Below are 16,944 nucleotides of genomic sequence, written 5' to 3' on the forward strand. Positions count from 1 at the left end.
GTGGGTAGTGGCAGTTTTGCCTGCTTTCAAGAATGAAAGCTTCATGGAGAAACGGCTGATGCCCAGGCTCACACAGATAATGCACAAGATGAATCTGGGGTACTTTATTTTGTCAAAAAGAGGATATCTGTTATTGAAACAAAAAGTTTAATAATATAAGAGCCCTGTTGACAGGGCTCCTAGTGGCCAAATTAGCCAGAATATAATCATCAAAATCATTAAGTACAGTAATAAATTATAAGTAATTTGAAAAATAGGAATCTCTGAGTTCATAGCAATACATAGGAGAAAGGTATGCTTTTTCATTATCGTGACTGGCCAGTACTGACTGGTAAATGTTGAGGAGTGTTGAAGAAGGAAAATTATCATTTTCATCCATCATAAAGCACTCATAAAGATTAGATCAGGCAAGGAGCATCAACAGATGCTAGATATAGGGGAAAGTTGTGATGAGCAGTACATTTACAGGGCTTTAAAGTGCCTCTCCACAGAATGGCTTTTAGTTGCAAGGGACACAATGGTTCCTGCATACTGGAAAAACCAGAAAATGCCCTGAGTAGATGATTAAAATTAGCATCACTAATGCAGGGAAGATGTGATTCCCTAAGATATGATACTCTAGGAAGGAAACCTCCTGTGTGGAATTCCAGCTGGGAATTCCTGTAGCAGTCTAAATGAGGAGGCGACCATCAGACGCACCACAGGCAGAAGCATTGCCTTCAGATAGTGTGTGAGCAGGGAGGGGATTCTTAAAGGATATTTATGTGCCAGATATACACCATCTGAAGAGACCTGACGCTGACTGCAATATATGCTCCTACAGGGCACCCTGTACTGGAGGCAAAACAGAGGGCTATCCGTGGGATTATGGACGATAAATAAGATGAAAAGTATTACTGTTATATTTGCTGAAGTTGGTTACTTCAGTAACGGTACATAAGAGAATGTCCCTAGTAAGAAGTACACAGTGACCATTCAGTGGTAAATAGCTGTGACATGCAGCTTACTCTCAAATGGTATGGGAACAATATGATTAATTACATATATATTTTATATATTTATAAACATTCTGTATGTTGTACTAAATATATACTATGTATTATGTGTATTATATATGTATATATTTAAAAGACAGAACACGAACATTGAAAAGATAAAGCAGATGAGGAATCGAGGCTGTTAACGGGTCAGCCTGGGTAAAGGGTATGCTGGTGCTCTTTGTGTTGTTCTTTATGTGAGTTTGACATTTTTTCTAAATATAAAGTTTTAAAAAAGGTTTGGATTGGCCATTTATTTGCTGTGATACATTAGTTTTACTTAACCCTCGGTTTTCCTTAATAAAATGATGATGAACATTTTAAAACAAACCTAAGCTGACCTTTTAAGTAGTCTAAATCCATACTTGGTAGAATTTACCATAAATTGGTACTTGTTTAGAGCTTAATCTCCAGTAGTGTCAGAATTACTACTGACTTTTCTGATTTATTAAATGAAGTTAGCTTAGATTTTCATAAGGCAGATTATAATTGGTTTTGCAACTTTGGTTCAAGAGTTTTCCCCATTAAAGCCCTTCATCAGCCCTGACCCGTGGGACTCAATTGGTTGGGCATTGTTCTGTAAAGCAGAAGGTCCCCTTTTTCAATTACTCGTCAGAACACACGTCTGGGTTGCCTTTGGGCCTCTGTTGGGGTGCATGGAAGAGGCAACCAATCAGTGCTTCCCTCCCCCTCCTACTCCCTCTGTCACCCCTCTCTCATTAAAAATGAATAAATAAAATTCTTTGTTTAAAAAGCCCAATATCAGCCCGGGCTGGTGTATCTCAGTGGATTGAACACGGGCCTGAGAACCAGAGGATCACGGTTCGGGATTCCCAGTCAGGGCACATGCCCGGGTTGCAGGCCAGGACCCAGCAGGGGACACACGAGAGGCAATCACACATTGATATTCTCTCCCTCTCTCTTTCCCTTCCCCTCTAAAGATAAATAAATAAAATCTTTAAAAAGCCCAATATCAGAATTACTTGTGTTGAAAATGTGTTATTACATAATTAACTCAAAGGCTGACATTTAGTCTGGGGTATTGTGCGCATAATGTTTCATAATTAGAAAGAGTTGGACTTGGAAAATTTATCATCTGTGAATTCAGTCTCATTGTGTTTGCTTATAAACCTCAAGTTGTGATGTCCTCAAATACTGTAAGTACAGGCCACCTGGACAAATAATACAATAGTCTCGTGATAGTTTTCCTTTTTCAGAGAACTCTCACTGGCATTGCCGGTGAGTTAATGTGTGCATCAGAGTGAAATGGGGTTGACTTGCGTTTGCACGTTCCATGCAGTGCGGAGCTGGCTGCAAGTAACCTCAGTTTTGCATTAACAAGCCCTCTGTTTTTGTGTTTCTTTTAGTCTCCCCGAGTGAAAGAGTTATCAAGTTCTGAGGTAAGTGGTTGTGATTTTTGAATCGTTACAGTATATGGGCTTTTGTGAGGGTTGGGTTTTAATGATAAGCATGTGTTTTACATGTGCCCGTATGGGAATGAGAGTTTCAGTGAGTGGAGTTCAGAGATAGCGATTCCGAGCTTGAACGGGCTTTTGCAGCAGATCAGAGTCACTGCACTTACTTTAAAAGGTGACCCACAGCCCCAGAATGTTCTTCCTTGTTGGTTTGACCTTATGAATTACTTGTTTGGTTTGGCCACCTGAAAGGAAAAGTAGTATTTTTCATTAATCTGTCCAGGAATTTGTCATATGCCATCTTTACTTTTTGGATTTCTCCCCTAGCCTCTTCTCTTGTTACATAGATTCCTTTGTCTGTAGTTGCTGCCTCAGTGTAATAGAAAATTCTACTACACAGGCCCCTGTTCAGCTGGCCTGTGTTGTGCTCATTACCGGAACAGTGTATCATTCCTTGTGTGTGTTCTGTCATGCATTTGTCCATCTGGCTGTCTGCATTCTAGCTCAGTATTTGGTTTGATGGTACATGTCTTGTTCTTAAAACAATTTGGTTTTGCCCCTATACTTAAAAGTACCTATTTGTTCCACTTCATTTGTGTGCACAGTATACAGTTTGGGTCTGCAGTAATGCACAGGGTTTGTGTACATAGTATTGTATTGTTTAAGGCTGAAAATACTGTGCTTCAGCATATTAACAGACTGTATCTAGCAGTTTATACTAGAACTATTATTCCTTAAGACTTACAGCTCCTCTTCTTCTTGGCACATGATAGAATTGCATTTTCCTGCCCCTTGAGGTTATGCATGACCATGGCAGTTACTTTGGCCAATGTAATGTGAGCATAGGGAAGAGCCACTCCCCCTCTGCCTAGCTTTCCTGGCCTCTGCCACCCTGACCTACATCCCTGAATGAAGATGATGCCTCACTGAGCCTCTGCTGGCCAGAGGGAGACAGGAAGTGTGTGCAAGAAGTAACTTTTGGTTTTGTAATTACTGAGAATTTAAGATTATTTGTTATTCTCTAATTTAACCTACCTTGACTAGTTTTTAGTTTCTCTGAAATTGAACGAGGGGTTATTTTAGGGATTATCCAGAGTTTTTCTTTTTAGTCTGCTTTTTCCTTTGCCTAAATAGCTTCTTCCATGCTCATACTTAACATTCTCATCCTCTTTCCTTTTTGTTGATTTTTAAATTATGGTACAATATGCCTAACATAGAATTTATGATCTTCACCATTTGTTACACACTCAGTTCAGCGGCACCAAGTATATTCACTCTGTTAGGCACCCACCACCACCACCCATCTACAGAATTCTCTTCATCCTTCAAACCCGAGCCTCTGTGCCCAGTGACGCCTCAGCCCCTCCTCCCCCAGCTCCCGGCAGCACCACTCCACCGGCGTCTCTGATCTGACTTCTCCCTGTGCCTCATGTAAGCGGGGTCGCACAGTAGTTGCCTCTTTGTGACAGGCTGCCTTCACTTAGCACAGTGCTCTCAATGTTCATATAGGTAACATGTGTCAGAATTTCCTTCCTTCCTTTCTTAGGCTGAGTAAGACTTTGTTGTATGTACACCCCACGTCTGTTTGTCCACTCGTCTGTTAGTGGACTCCTGGACTGCTGGCACCTTGCGGCTGTGCTCATAAGGCTGCCATGAACGTGGGGGCACAAACCCCTGTTGGAGCCCTGGCTTCAGTTCCTCTGGGTCTGCACCCGGGAGGGAGTTGCCGCATTGCACGGTGACTCTAGTTTTAGTTTTTTGAGGAACCACCATCCTGGTTTCCCTGGTGGCAGCCCTATTTTACGTTCCTGCCCGCAGTGCCCTGGGTTCTAATTTCCCCACATCCTCTCATGACTTTGTTTTGTACAGCTTTTCTATCTTTGTTATTGGTAAACATATATTTGAAATAGTGTTAATAATTATATTAACATTTTGAAAATTGACCATAAAGTTCTGTTTTTCTACCAAAATCCAGAACAAATGAGTAACTTTTGATTTCCTCAATGTGAAGCAAAATGAGCACAAAACTTTACTCCCTTGTCTCCTTGATTCTGCTTATATATATTCTGAGCTGTTAGACCTCTTGTATTGCCCTTCTCATTCTTTTTCACTTTTAACTCTCAATTTTGACCATTGCATTGATTTTTTTTCATTCACCTTTTTTCTCCAAGTTACAGAATTAAAATTTACAAAAAATTTCAAACATGTAAAGTAATATAATAATGTCTATATTAGTTATAAAGTATCACATCCATTTTGAAAAGCATTTGTGTTAGGGAATCATTGGTTAGTGTCTTTCTTCAAAAGTAATAGGTGGTCCCTAGACACAGAAAAATGTAGCTTCTGTAAGTTTGTATTGCATACCTAAATCTGTATTTTGGACATTTTATTTTTCTGGGCAAAGTGGACAGAGTAGATGTAGTTAAAAATAAATGTGAGCCCTGACCAGTGTGGCTCAGTTGGTTGGGCACCGTTCCACAAAGCGAATGGTCGCTGGTTTGATTCCCAGTCAAGACACGTGCCTGGGTTGCAGGTTCGGTACCCAGTCCGGGCAGATGCAAGAGGCAACTGGTGGATGTTTCTCTCTCACATCAATGTTTCTCTCCCTCTCTTTCTCCCTCCCTCCCCCTCTCTCTAAAAATAAATGAAATCTTTAAAAAATAAGTAAGTATAGTAAATGAACTGCTATTCTGAAGAAAGAAATGTGAACTATTACCTGCTGCAGCATCACTGACCCTCAGGAAACTGTGCTAAGTGAAAGAAGCCAGACACAGAAGAATGCATGGTTCAGTGACATTGAGTGAAGTGTTACTCAAAGAATGCATCGTATGTGCTTTTGTTACAGCTGTTTGCAACAGCTGATCCCGTGGGTACTTTACTTCAAGTTCCAGAACAGATTTCTGCTCAACTACCTCAGCCAGCTGGGCAGACGCCCGCACAGCCAACTCAAGTCTCCCTCCCACTCCCCACAGAGCCGGCAAAAACAGCTCAGGTAATGCAGGGGCACACGTTCGCGGTTAGCTTTCTGGGAAGGTGGAGAAAGCAGAGAGTAATGTAGAACACAACCTGATGTGATAAGGTCAGTATCTTAGTAGATTGTGAGACAAGTTAGAATTGTTTTTTCAGTTTGAAATGTATGCAGATAAGAGAGTTTCACAAGAATCACACTGGTTTTTATGCCAAAAAAAATAACAGTGGAAACATTTCAAACATCAAAAATTTGGGAGTTAATTTGTTTGCTCTTTATTAGATCCTCACTATGTTTAACTTCAGTATGCATCTGACAGAGTTATCTTGACACCAGGGAAATCATCAGTGGCTCTCACTCCATTGACTCATGTTTGTGTTAGTAATACTGCCTCCAGTCCATGGTACTACCCTTTTTAAGATATTTGTCAGTCAGTGTTGTAAGGGTCGATTCTGTGCAGATGAGGTAACGTAATCTGTAAATCCACACAGTCAGGCACATACAGACTAGACACGAGGGCCCCACTGTGAGCCCCCCACGCTGTGCGGCTGCCGTACCTTCCTCAGGAAACCTCAGCTACTCCATGTAATGTGGGCCCTTGTGCTCAGTGGTTAGAGCAAGGGTTTCAGCGTCGATTCACGTACTAAAGTTAGAGGTTTCATTTTTTCCCCAACATTTTAGATGGAAAGAAATAAAAATGGAAGTTCCAGTTTTCTTTTTCTCTGACACCCCAGTGGCAGTCTGCCTTTGAAAAGCCCTGAGCGCTTCCAGTTTGTTACGGTGCTATAACTTCCTGTGACCCATTCGTCACCCAGGCTGTCCGTTGCTGCCCATCACGTGGGAAAAGATGCAGCTGTCTTATGAAAAGGGATGCAAAAATCAGATTCATTTTATGAACAGCTTACATAGAATGTGTGTCCTCCAGTAAGCAGGAGATGTCAGGTTTCAGGAGGGATTAATTAATTCAGCCAGTAAAGACCAGGAACCTCCAGGTTGGGAGGCTTTCCCAGGGGTGGCCAGGTCAGACCCTGCCTGTGTGTTGCCATGTGATACACTGGCAGGTTTTTTAAAGGGAAAAGCCCAGCTTTGTGTTTTTCACCCTTGGAGAGAGAAACAGGGATCTGAAAAAAAATACAGAATTTAAACGTGGCTCCGTATGGACTTCCACGTGGGTTTGAGAATTACCTTTCCAATTGTGTGTGGCTTGGGCTGACACTCAGCTCCTTTGCTGCCTTGGAGTGCATGTGCCCCCACAGTGGGGGGCGTCCTGGGGACTCGTGTGGCCTCGCCTGGAGGAGTGCTGCCAAGGGGACACTTCCCCTGCAGATGCCCACTGGTCACCCGCACACTTTGTTGTCTGGGCAGTGACTTGCCGCCTCTCCATGCTTTTCAGGCTCCGTCTTCAGGAGGAGACTCACAGGAAACCAAGATCCCCATCAGTCTAGTGCTAAGATTAAGGTGAGTAGACATCTTTGTTTTGTTTTGTTTTCTGAGTACTCCGAATACACTGTCTTCCCTTCAGAAGTCACTCCTTGTTCCAGCAGTGTGTGTGCCCGGGAGTAACTGGAGAGGACCGTGTGTCTTCCTGGCATCGGGTGCCATTTGCTCACAGGCGTATTATTTCCCGCGGAAATAGTAGGGACACTGTGAGGACCTGGATGTTAACAGATCAGCTGATACAGTCTCTCAGTTGTTTCTCCACTCACCGTGACCGATTTGTGCATTTGCAGTATTCGTAGTTCAGGTTCAGGAATGTGATCCATCATGGCGGAGCAGTTTATAGGAGAGCAGCACTAAGTTGGCTTCTCTGGAATTAGTCTTGTAATTGTGTCCGTACGAATGCTGTGGACCCTGAGAGAACTGTCGGAGAGTGGACTGCTTTCTGATTGTGATAGATCACACAAAGGCCCGATTCTTAGAAAGGAACGGGAGAACCTCGAAGCATAGATTTGGTCTGTTTCTCTGCATTCCAGCAGGTGCTCTAAATTGATGCTTCTTGGTGGGGCCGTGACACACTGCTCACAGGAAGTGCCCTGGGTGGCAATCTGTTCATTGAATCCTCTTTCCCTGTGCAGGCAGTTGAATTAGGATGGAGAGCATTCTTGTCGGAACAGCTGTGGGTGTTGTATTGCTGTCCTACTCATAAATGCACTAGAAAAACGATGAGTTCTACAAGCATCGCCTAGATGGCTCAGGCCTTCTTTAACTGTTACCGACATTTTCAAAAGAGTTCGCTGAATTATATTGACTCATTCCACCTTGCACTTATGAAGTCCTGGTTTTCTTCTTACTAGGACCATCATTAGAGATAGAGGTAACAAGAGTTGTTATGAGAATGTTTTGATTTTACCACGAAGAGCAATGAAATTGTGGCGTAACTGTGAAGAAAGCAGGTTTGGTTGACTGTCCTATACAGAAGCCCACTCTGCACCTCATCTCATCTCAAATAGCTCTTAGTAATGGGGCATCTTAGTGACGTCACCCTGTCTTAATTGTACATAAGGGATGCCTCTGGTCTCTCTTTGAGAATTTGTTTTGATACAGCAGTCAGTTGGCAGCACAGAAATTCCATTTGACATGTGCTTCAGGAAGGTGGGGAAGACACTTGTAAGTGAGGTCGCTGGCTTTCTGAGACAGCGTTTTCTTAATGGACTACATTGCAGTCCGGTTTACGGAGGGGGAGGCTAGATTCTTATTCGCACTGATGAAGACTTTGAAGTTAAATGGCCAGAGGAGATTTTGACCAGTTAGCATGTTACTGTCTTTAAAGATGTGTGTGCTTGGCATGTCAGTTATATCAGTAAAGTGATGCTGAACATTTCATTTTAAATTTAATTAGCTTTCAGAAAGACCACACGGGACAATTATGTGGTCGGCAGAATATATATGACACTCTGAGCCCTGGTGGAAGGGTACCGAGAGAAGAGGAAGTGAAATGCCTCACTCCATACTCAAGCCTAGGTCGGACGTTGATTTGAGTGATGTAAAAATGAATTCCAGGTAGCGCACGCGCAGAAGCACAGGTCTGGGTACAGGCAGGGCTGTACCCACACAGGGCTGTGCAAGGGACAGCGTCCCTTGGGGGCAGGTCGTGTTGGAGGTGGGTAGCTGTATTTTGAGCAGAATTTCAGTAACATTCTCAAGTATTTGTCAAATAGACGCAAGCCCTTTGCATTGTTACAATAAAATTTGACCCCTTAGGAATCAGACACATCTGCCTTTAGACATGATGTTCTAATTTCTCCACCCTCAGCCGGAGCTTCCAGGGAGCCTGGATCGTTTCAGTGTGTGTAGTGATTGCTGTAACTTCTTCGCCCGTCACGTGTTTGAATCTGTGGGTTTACATATTGACTCTGCTGCCTTTATGGGCCCAGCCATTTTCCCGTGTTCTCAGACTGCCCTGGTTCTGCCTGCTATTGAGTCCTGTTGAAACTGCTCGTGGATTTCCCATCCCATCAGCACCGGGTGGGTGCTCTGTGGGAACAGAGCAGTCTTTCCCGAGGCCCGGCCTTCCTGTCGCATGTTCGCAGAGTCTGTATACATAAATTCAAAATTGATTTTACACAGTCTGTTTTTTTGTTTTTTCATAGGAATTCCAAAAAAGAACTAAATGACATTCGATTTGAGTTTACTCCTGGGAGAGGTGAGTTATCAAAAACGGTAGAATCAAAACACCTCCCGGTTTCTTCCGTGAGGTCTGTTGTGAGGGTTTGTCCTTGAGATGTATTTTGCTGTGTTAAAGGACGACAAAATGTTCCTGATTTAAAGGGGTTTGGGGGCATATGAATGAAATTAAAATGTAGTTTATTAACTGCTAACTCATTTGGAAAACCTAGTACAGTTGACCCTTGAACAGCAACGGTTTGAACTGCATGGGTCCACTCATACACAGATTTTTTCAATCTGTACTGGAAACAAATCCTGTCTTCCTTAATCACATTTTCTTTTCTCTACTTTATTGTTTGACTATAACACACAATACATGTGATGTGCAAAATGCATTCATTGATTGCTTATGTTATTGTTAAGGCTTCCAGTCCACAGTAGACTGGTAGGAGGTACGTTCTGGGGGGAGTCCACAGTTGTACACAGATTTTCAACCACACTGGCGTCAGCAGCCCCTCACCACCCCCCCGCGTTGTTCAGAGGTCAGCCGTGTAATGCAAACCAGCAGTCAGAATAGATCTAAATCAACAGTTTACTGGAGGCCAGGTGTATGCTCTGGTAATGTGCGTTATCTCATTAAATTCTCAAAACATCCCTGTAAATAGAGGTGATTATCCACATTGTTTGGATGGCGAAATCAGGAGAGAGGTGAAGTAAACTGGCAGTTCACACAGCTGGGAAGAGGCACAGCTGGAATTCAAACCCTAATCTGACTGAGTGCGAAGTTCTCACTCTTATCCCCATCCCCAGATACGGCTGTCCTCCCTGACAATAAAGAAACGAAGCTTCCAGTCTCCTCTGTCCTGGGGCTGAAACTGAGCCTGTGGTGCATGGTTTCTGGCCATGAACTTCTTCCGGGAACAAGGCTTGTTGTCTTTGTTACTCGGGTCAGGTTTGGGGAGAGCAAGTGGATACCTGTCCTTCGTACCACACTTAATCTTCTTGCTGTCTTGGTGTCCTCAACAACTAAGTATTAAAGAGAATACATGCAGATATACAAAGGTGCATTCACCATACTTTTTAAAAAAAGATTTTATTTAGTTATTTTTAGAGAGAAGGGAGGGAGAGAGAAGGAGAGGGAGAGAAACGTCAATGTGTGGGAGAGAAGCATCAGTTGGTTACTTCTCACAGGCCCCGAACTGGGGATCCAGCCTGGAACCCAGGCATGTGCCCTGACCTGGAATTGAACCGGCGACCCTTCAGTTCACAGTCTGACACTCAGTCCACTGGCCCCACCAGCCACGGCTGTTTCTCTTTCCTTTGTAAAAACCAGGCAGAATCACATGTCGGATAACAAATTGAAGTCACTGGTCGTTGGCACAAGTGTGTGCACACACCCTCCTGAGGTCCTCCCACTCCCTCTGACAGGCTCGGCGTTCAGCTCTTGGCAGAGAGCAAGATGGAGTCAGTTGGAGGCGAGGTTAATTGGGGATACTCTGTCTTCATCTTTTTAGTTTTTCATTGCACCCATTGTTCGCATGACACCATCCAAAATAACTAGATATGAAGAAAGGCCCATCATAATACAGAAGTGACCTTAGCAAAAAAGGTGGAGTGTGATCCCCCAAAATTCGAGATTACATTCTGCTTTTCCAAGATTTAACTGAGGGGGGAATATACCACTGTTGTATCAGCCCTGGAGATGTCACGTGCTTGTCATCACGTCTCAAAGTGCATGGGGCCACAGGTGCAGGGTTGCCCTTGGAATAGGAGTTTCCTCTACGGCATCACTGTCAGTTGCTCTCCCAACGAGGGCCTGAAACCCCTCTAACTGACACCATTACTTAAAAAGTTACCTTCAGCCCTGGCTGGTGTAGCTCAGTGGATTGAACGCGGGCCTGTGAACCAGACAATCGCATTTCGATTCCCAGTCAGGGCACATGCCTGGGTTGCAGGCTGGTTCCCTGCAGGCCAGTTCCCAGCAGGGGACACACAAAAGGCAACCATACATTGATGTTTCTCTCCCTCTCTCCTTCCCTTCCCCTCTAAAGATAAATAAATAAAATTTAAAAAAAAAGTTACCTTCACATTGACCCCACCTGCCTTCTTGGTGCTGTAGATGTGGCAACAAGTCGGGCGGTGACATGCATGCACAGGAAACGGAGCACCTTCTTCTTTGTCCTTGCAGATACAGCGGAGGGTGTCTCTCAGGAGCTCATTTCTGCTGGCCTGGTTGACGGAAGGGATTTAGTCATAGGTAACTCTGTTCTGTTCTGCCCTTATGCCCCTGTGTCTCTGTCTGGTACTCAGGACTAAGAGTACCAGGCTTTGGTTCCATTGAGCATCAGTGGTCCTTGGAATAGTTCTTGATGTGGCCAAAATAATAGGTATTGGGGACCGTCCCTTACAAAAAAGAAAATTGCACTTCTGAGTTCGCTGTGCGACCTCCGGTGACAGTAAGTGAAAGCCCTCTGGGAGAGCTGATGGCAAAAATTCCAAGTTAAAGTAAGTTTGGCCGTGTCTCTTCCATTTTGGAGGATGACCTCTACCCTTGTGGAGCTAAGAGGTAAGCAGAAGTTTTTAAAGACTTCTATAAAAAGCAGGAAGTAAGAGAAGATAGTCAGGCCATACTTACTTATTACTGAGAAAAAAGACCACTGTCTAGGGCAAATCAGTACGGTCTTTCTGCGAGGGCCACATGGTAATTTAGGCTTTGTGGTCACGTGCAGCCTGTGATATTTACCGACCGTTCTTAGCTCAGAGGCAGAACAGAAACAAACCCCGGCCACAGTTCGCTGGCTTTCGGGTCTGAATAGGCAGATTATACCTCTTTAACCTGAGCATCTTTTGTCAGTACAGCATGTAAAAGAAAGTTCATTTGACAATGATTCTAGGTTTATTTGTGCTACTTGGAATTGAGGTTAAAAGATACCATCCTTTGGGGAGTGAGTTACTTTTCTGCCTCCATTTTAATTGTACATAGAAGATTCTAAACTACCATTTAAGTCCTTAAAATGTGGTTGAAAGTGGATTTACTAAGCTTCTCAATTCTTTCTTTCTTTGTATGATTACAGTGGCAGCTAATTTGCAGAAAATTGTGGAAGAACCTCAGTCGAATCGATCTGTCACTTTCAAACTGGTATTTGTCTGGCTCTTCCCCTTACTTTTTACACACCAGCAGCCTTTGCAGACCAGCTTCCATATTCCCTGTGTGATGAGAATTTTAAAGTATCATACATTGTGTTCATCTAGTGCCCCAAGACCCTGGGCTGGAGTCTCCCTTCCTCCGCCCCTCCCAGGCAGCCTCCTACCCGGGGCCCTTGTCCGTTCTCAGGAGAGATTGTAAGCCGATTTGGCTCCCAAATCTGTGCCCAGCCCCCATCCTTTCTGGAAGAGACACCTTTGTCCTCCTCCTATTTGTTTCCCAGGGACCTGTCTCCAACTGCCAGTCTTCCCATAGTCCCCCTTTCAGCTTTACTTGCCACCTGCAATTTGTGTATAAATAGCCACAGCTTCTTATTTTTGTTTGGTTCTTAGGCATCTGGTGTTGAAGGCTCGGACATTCCTGACGACGGTAAACTCATAGGGTTTGCCCAGCTCAGCATCAGCTAAATGACAGCCCTGGAAGAGGAGGCCTCAGGAGAGTCCACACACGCATATCTGTTGCTTCTGTTGGCCTGAACCCACTTCTGCCAAAGAACCCAGCAGCAAGCCTCCCAGCTGGGAGCTTTAGAGGTCTTTCTGTACGTTCTTCCTGCCGCCATTCCCCCCTTTCCCAGAGGGAAAGAAAAGTTGGATCGCCAGTGGCCAGCATCCCTTTTAAAGAGTTCCGTTAGTAAACTCACTGCACACGCCCTGTCTTTTCCTTCGTCTCCGAAGTGGCCCGTGTGCCTCAAGGCCCAGGAGGGAGATCTTCCAGCTCGCCTCGCCTGGCTCGGTGTTGGCACGGCCCCGGGAGGAAAGGAGCGGCTCTCTGGGGCTTCCTCGTGTGGTCTGTTTTCCCACACCCCGACAGGGTGTGGGCGTCTTGGGCTCTCTCTGCACCCCCACTGAAGTAGCGATTAAAAGTCGATTGCTCAGCTGGAGCCCAGAGAATTTAATTTAGCGATTTTTTTTTTTTTTTTTTGTATCTGATGTGAATTCTAGCAGCCTTTGTTAGGAAAAAGCACAGCCTCGGATGGAGGCAGCCCAAACTGTCTTCTGGTTTTGTTCCTGGTGTTTCCTAAGTGTTCTACTGAAGCTGCTCTCGGGCACCCTCGTCACTGCTCCCTCCGGAAAGGGGTGCTAGCCTTAACTTCAGCTGGTGCAAACATCCGACTGTGGTCAGACTCCAGCCATCGGATCCTTCACAGTGGAACTGTGAACTGTTTTTAGAGAACACATTGAGTATTGGCTTGTAAAAGTGAATTTTCTCAGCAGTGGTTTTGGACAGAAAAATCTTAACTCGTATCATTGTAGAAGTTATTTATTTTGAGAATTGAAAAAAATTAAACTGAAGCAAAACCGCTCCTCAGTCCTCCCTTGAAAATCCGTTTGCCTGGCCTCCAAGTCCTGAGGAATCGCAAGGCCGAGATTTCTACAGCAATAAAGGAGGCTCACGCTGGGCTGGCGAGGCCTGCCTCGGCCGCCTGGCCCACACCGGCCCTCGGAGGGCCCTCCCTGTGCTACGCTGCACCCGACCCAAGACGGAAAGGGAAACCACATGTGCCGTGACTTAGGACTTCTGAGTAGACAGTATTCATCCGATTTTCTACAGAAATAATATAAATTATTCTTTAGGTCTTAAAAAAGAGCACTCATAATGCAATATGTGAATAATCAGTGGGTGGTTTTTCCCCTGCTGTCTCACAGTCAGCCTTTGTCCAACTGCAGGTAGCCCTAACACGTGAATGCGAAGGGACCCTCAGTCTGGCCTTAAAACGACATGCGCAGCAGGGCTTTGGCCCGTCGGAGAGGGGGAGCGGCCCCTTCCACGGTGGTGCCGGCCCTTCACGGTGCCGCCGGTTTGTCTGGTTTCCTCTCGGAGCGTCTCCGAAAGCTTCCCCACAGTTGGCTTGTCACACTCTGGTGTCACCCTGAGCTTGTAGTTTCAGTCACGGGCTTACTTCACCTACTCTGGATGCAAAGGCATGTTGGGAAAGGGGTGGATGTCGGGCAGTAGGAGAGGGGACGGGTCTGAGATGGCGTTGGGGGAAAGCAGGTTAGAGAGGGGATCGGACACCAAAGTCCAAGGTCCCGACAGGATTGTGAGCAGGAGGGAGCCTGCTGGGCCTGGAAAGAGGAAAGGAGGGTGGTCAGGTTGCTGGGGAAAAAAAAAAAACTTAGTTCTTTTCTTTTTTCTTTTCTTTTTTCTTTGGAGGCGGTAGAGGGAACGAGGACAGGGAGGGGGGAAGTTTGAAAAGGAGGTGGTATCCGTTTGGGCCAAGACTAGTGGCTTCACGCATCTGTTTCAGTGTCAGGTGAGCCCGTAATAATCTATGTACAAATCCACGGGGTGTGGCTTCGCTGGTCTAGCCTTCTGTTTGGGGGTGATCTGTAGCTCAGGCTGGGGGTAAGCTGCAGCCCATCCAGTTCAGTCTCCAGCCAGCTGCTACCCTTGAACTGTGGTGGGACAGGCATGGCCGTAGAAGTAAGCTGGGGCTTTCTCTTTCCTTTCAGTCCATTTTTTTGCCCTGTTGGGAATTAGGAGTTGTCACCCAGCGCTAGGACAGTGTTATTTCTTCTGCATGACAGTGGGCTCTCTCTGCTGACTGCACAGGGATGCTGAGAAAATCAGTGAACAGAAACTTCCCGGGTGGGACAGCACGTGACCTATTGAGAGACCTCCTTTCCAGAAGTGGTGGGCGGTTCAGGGCACACTTCTGTCCTGAGGTCCCTAGGAGTCCCTGGTCCCTGGGGTAGGGGCTGACTTTAGCACAAGGTAACATGTGCCGATGCTGTTTGTGAAATGTATGGTCTTTCTAAATGACTGTTGGATTTGTTTGGGGTTTTTTGCTTAAGTTTTGAACCAAGTCCTAGAGCCAGCTGATAACTATTTAATAACCTGGAGGATGGAATAATGGTGTATCACTAAATGGAGGTTCCTCCCTATGACATATGCTAGATTATGGAAGATGTAAAATACTTGACGACTCCCCCTATTTTGACTTTGTATTTTGCTGCATGTTTTCTTCATTTTTAATCAATAAAGAGTAAATTGTCTGGTGGTGTAAGGAATGTTTACTTCAGTGGGGGGTAGTGGGAGTGGGGCAGGGAGTCACTACTGTAAAGTTTAATTTTTCATGCAAATACAGAAAAGCCAAAGTGTACATAAATTTTTTTTTTTTAAAGTGTGTGTGATCAGCAAATCCGAACAGCTTACAGTCGTTTTACGAACAGGGAATGGCAATCCCAAAAGGGGGCAGAGAGAGAATCTGCCCAAGGAAATTTGACAGGGCAGGATAGAGAGCTGCCTGTATTGATCTTTTCTGATTGACTCTGCTTGTGGATGGGGCAGGGGAGAGACGTTTGATTCAAGCTCTCGGGAGTTCCTTTTGGAAAGTTCAGAGCAGGACTGAGCTTGTCTAATTTGGCTTTGATATTGCAATGGTGAGGTTTCACGGAAGATTCTAGGCCCCCATGTCTTCGTCCATCTTCTGGGCAAGTCAATGTCTGATCATAATTCCTTCCCAACAGAAGGTGACCTTTGACTGACAAGAGGACTGCCAGTGGTTCTTGGTAATCCAGAGCTCAAGTCCTGGAGCTCTGGAATTGGCACTATCAGATCTGATGGATTTGTTCTTTTTAAAAAAATTTTTTTAATTTTATTGATTATGCCATTATAGTTGTTCTATTCCCCCCCTTCATTCCCCTCCACCCTGCACCCCCCGCCCCCACCATTCCCCCCGTTAGTTTATGACCATGTGTCTCAAGTTCTTTAGATTCTATATTTCCCATACTATTCTTGCCCTCCCCCCATCTGTCTTCTACCTACCGTCTATGCTACTTATTTTCTGTACCTTCTCCCCCTTCTCCTCCTCCCACTCCCCTGTTGCTAACCCTCCATGAGATCTTCATTTCTATGGTTCTGCTCCTGATCTAGCTGTCCTTTTAGTTTGCTTTTGTTTTAGGTATGGTTGTTAATAACTGTGAGTTTGCTGTCCTTTCACTGTTCATCTTTTTTATCTTCTTTTTCTTAGATAAGTCCCTTTAACATTTCATATAATAAGGGCTTGGTGATGATGAACTCCTTGAATTTGATCTTATCTGAGAAGCACTTTATCTGTCCTTCCATTCTAAATGAAAGTTTTGCTGGATAGAGTAGTCTTGGATGTAGGTCTTTGGATTTCATGACTTGGAATACCTCTTTCCAGCCCCTTCTTGCCTGTAAGGTCTCTTTTGAGAAATCAGCTGACAGTCTTATGGGAAGTCCTTTGTAGGTGACTGTCCCCTTATCTCTTGCTGCTTCTAAGATTCTCTCCTTCATTTTAATCTTGGCTAATGTAATGATGATGTGCCTTGGTGTGTTCCTTCTTGGGTCCAACTCCTTTGGGACTCTCTGAGCTTCCCGGATTTCCTGGAAGTCTATTGCCTTTGCCAGATTGGGGAAATTCTCCTTCATTATTTGTTCAAATAAGTTTTCCACTGGTGGCTGTTCCTTTCCCCCTTCTGGTACCTCTATAATTCGGAATTTGGAGTGTTTAGAGATGTCCTGGAGGTTCCTAAGTCTCCTCATTTTTTTGAATTCTTGTTTCTACATTCTTTCCTGTTGGTCATTTTTTTTTCTTCCTTCTGGTTCACTCCCTTGATTTGAGTCCCAGTTTCCTTTTCATCACTATTGGTTTCCTGTGCATTTCCATTCATTTCAATTAGTTTAGCCTTCATATGTTCCTCTAATTTGTGACTAAAATCCACCAGTTCTGTGAGCATCCTGATCACC

At 44.7% G+C, this 16,944-nt stretch overlaps 1 protein-coding gene across 1 annotated transcript in view; it reads left to right on the forward strand.

The window, feature by feature from the left end:
- Nucleotides 1-15,227, forward strand: part of OXSR1 (oxidative stress responsive kinase 1) — a 77,434-nt gene extending 62,207 nt beyond the window's left edge. Inside the window, exons 12-18 of the mRNA XM_053669252.1 lie at nt 2,405-2,437; nt 5,298-5,444; nt 6,814-6,878; nt 9,011-9,063; nt 11,215-11,283; nt 12,101-12,165; nt 12,564-15,227. Of these exons, the coding sequence (XP_053525227.1) occupies nt 2,405-2,437; nt 5,298-5,444; nt 6,814-6,878; nt 9,011-9,063; nt 11,215-11,283; nt 12,101-12,165; nt 12,564-12,638 (507 nt within the window). The 3' untranslated portion in view covers nt 12,639-15,227. The remainder of the gene's footprint in view (nt 1-2,404; nt 2,438-5,297; nt 5,445-6,813; nt 6,879-9,010; nt 9,064-11,214; nt 11,284-12,100; nt 12,166-12,563) is intronic.
- The last annotated feature ends 1,717 nt before the right edge of the window (nt 15,228-16,944 follow it).

The sequence above is a fragment of the Artibeus jamaicensis genome, unplaced genomic scaffold, assembly GCF_021234435.1.
Source record: "Artibeus jamaicensis isolate MK-2021 breed Jamaican fruit bat unplaced genomic scaffold, CSHL_Jam_final contig_519, whole genome shotgun sequence".
Taxonomy (NCBI): domain Eukaryota; kingdom Metazoa; phylum Chordata; class Mammalia; order Chiroptera; family Phyllostomidae; genus Artibeus; species Artibeus jamaicensis.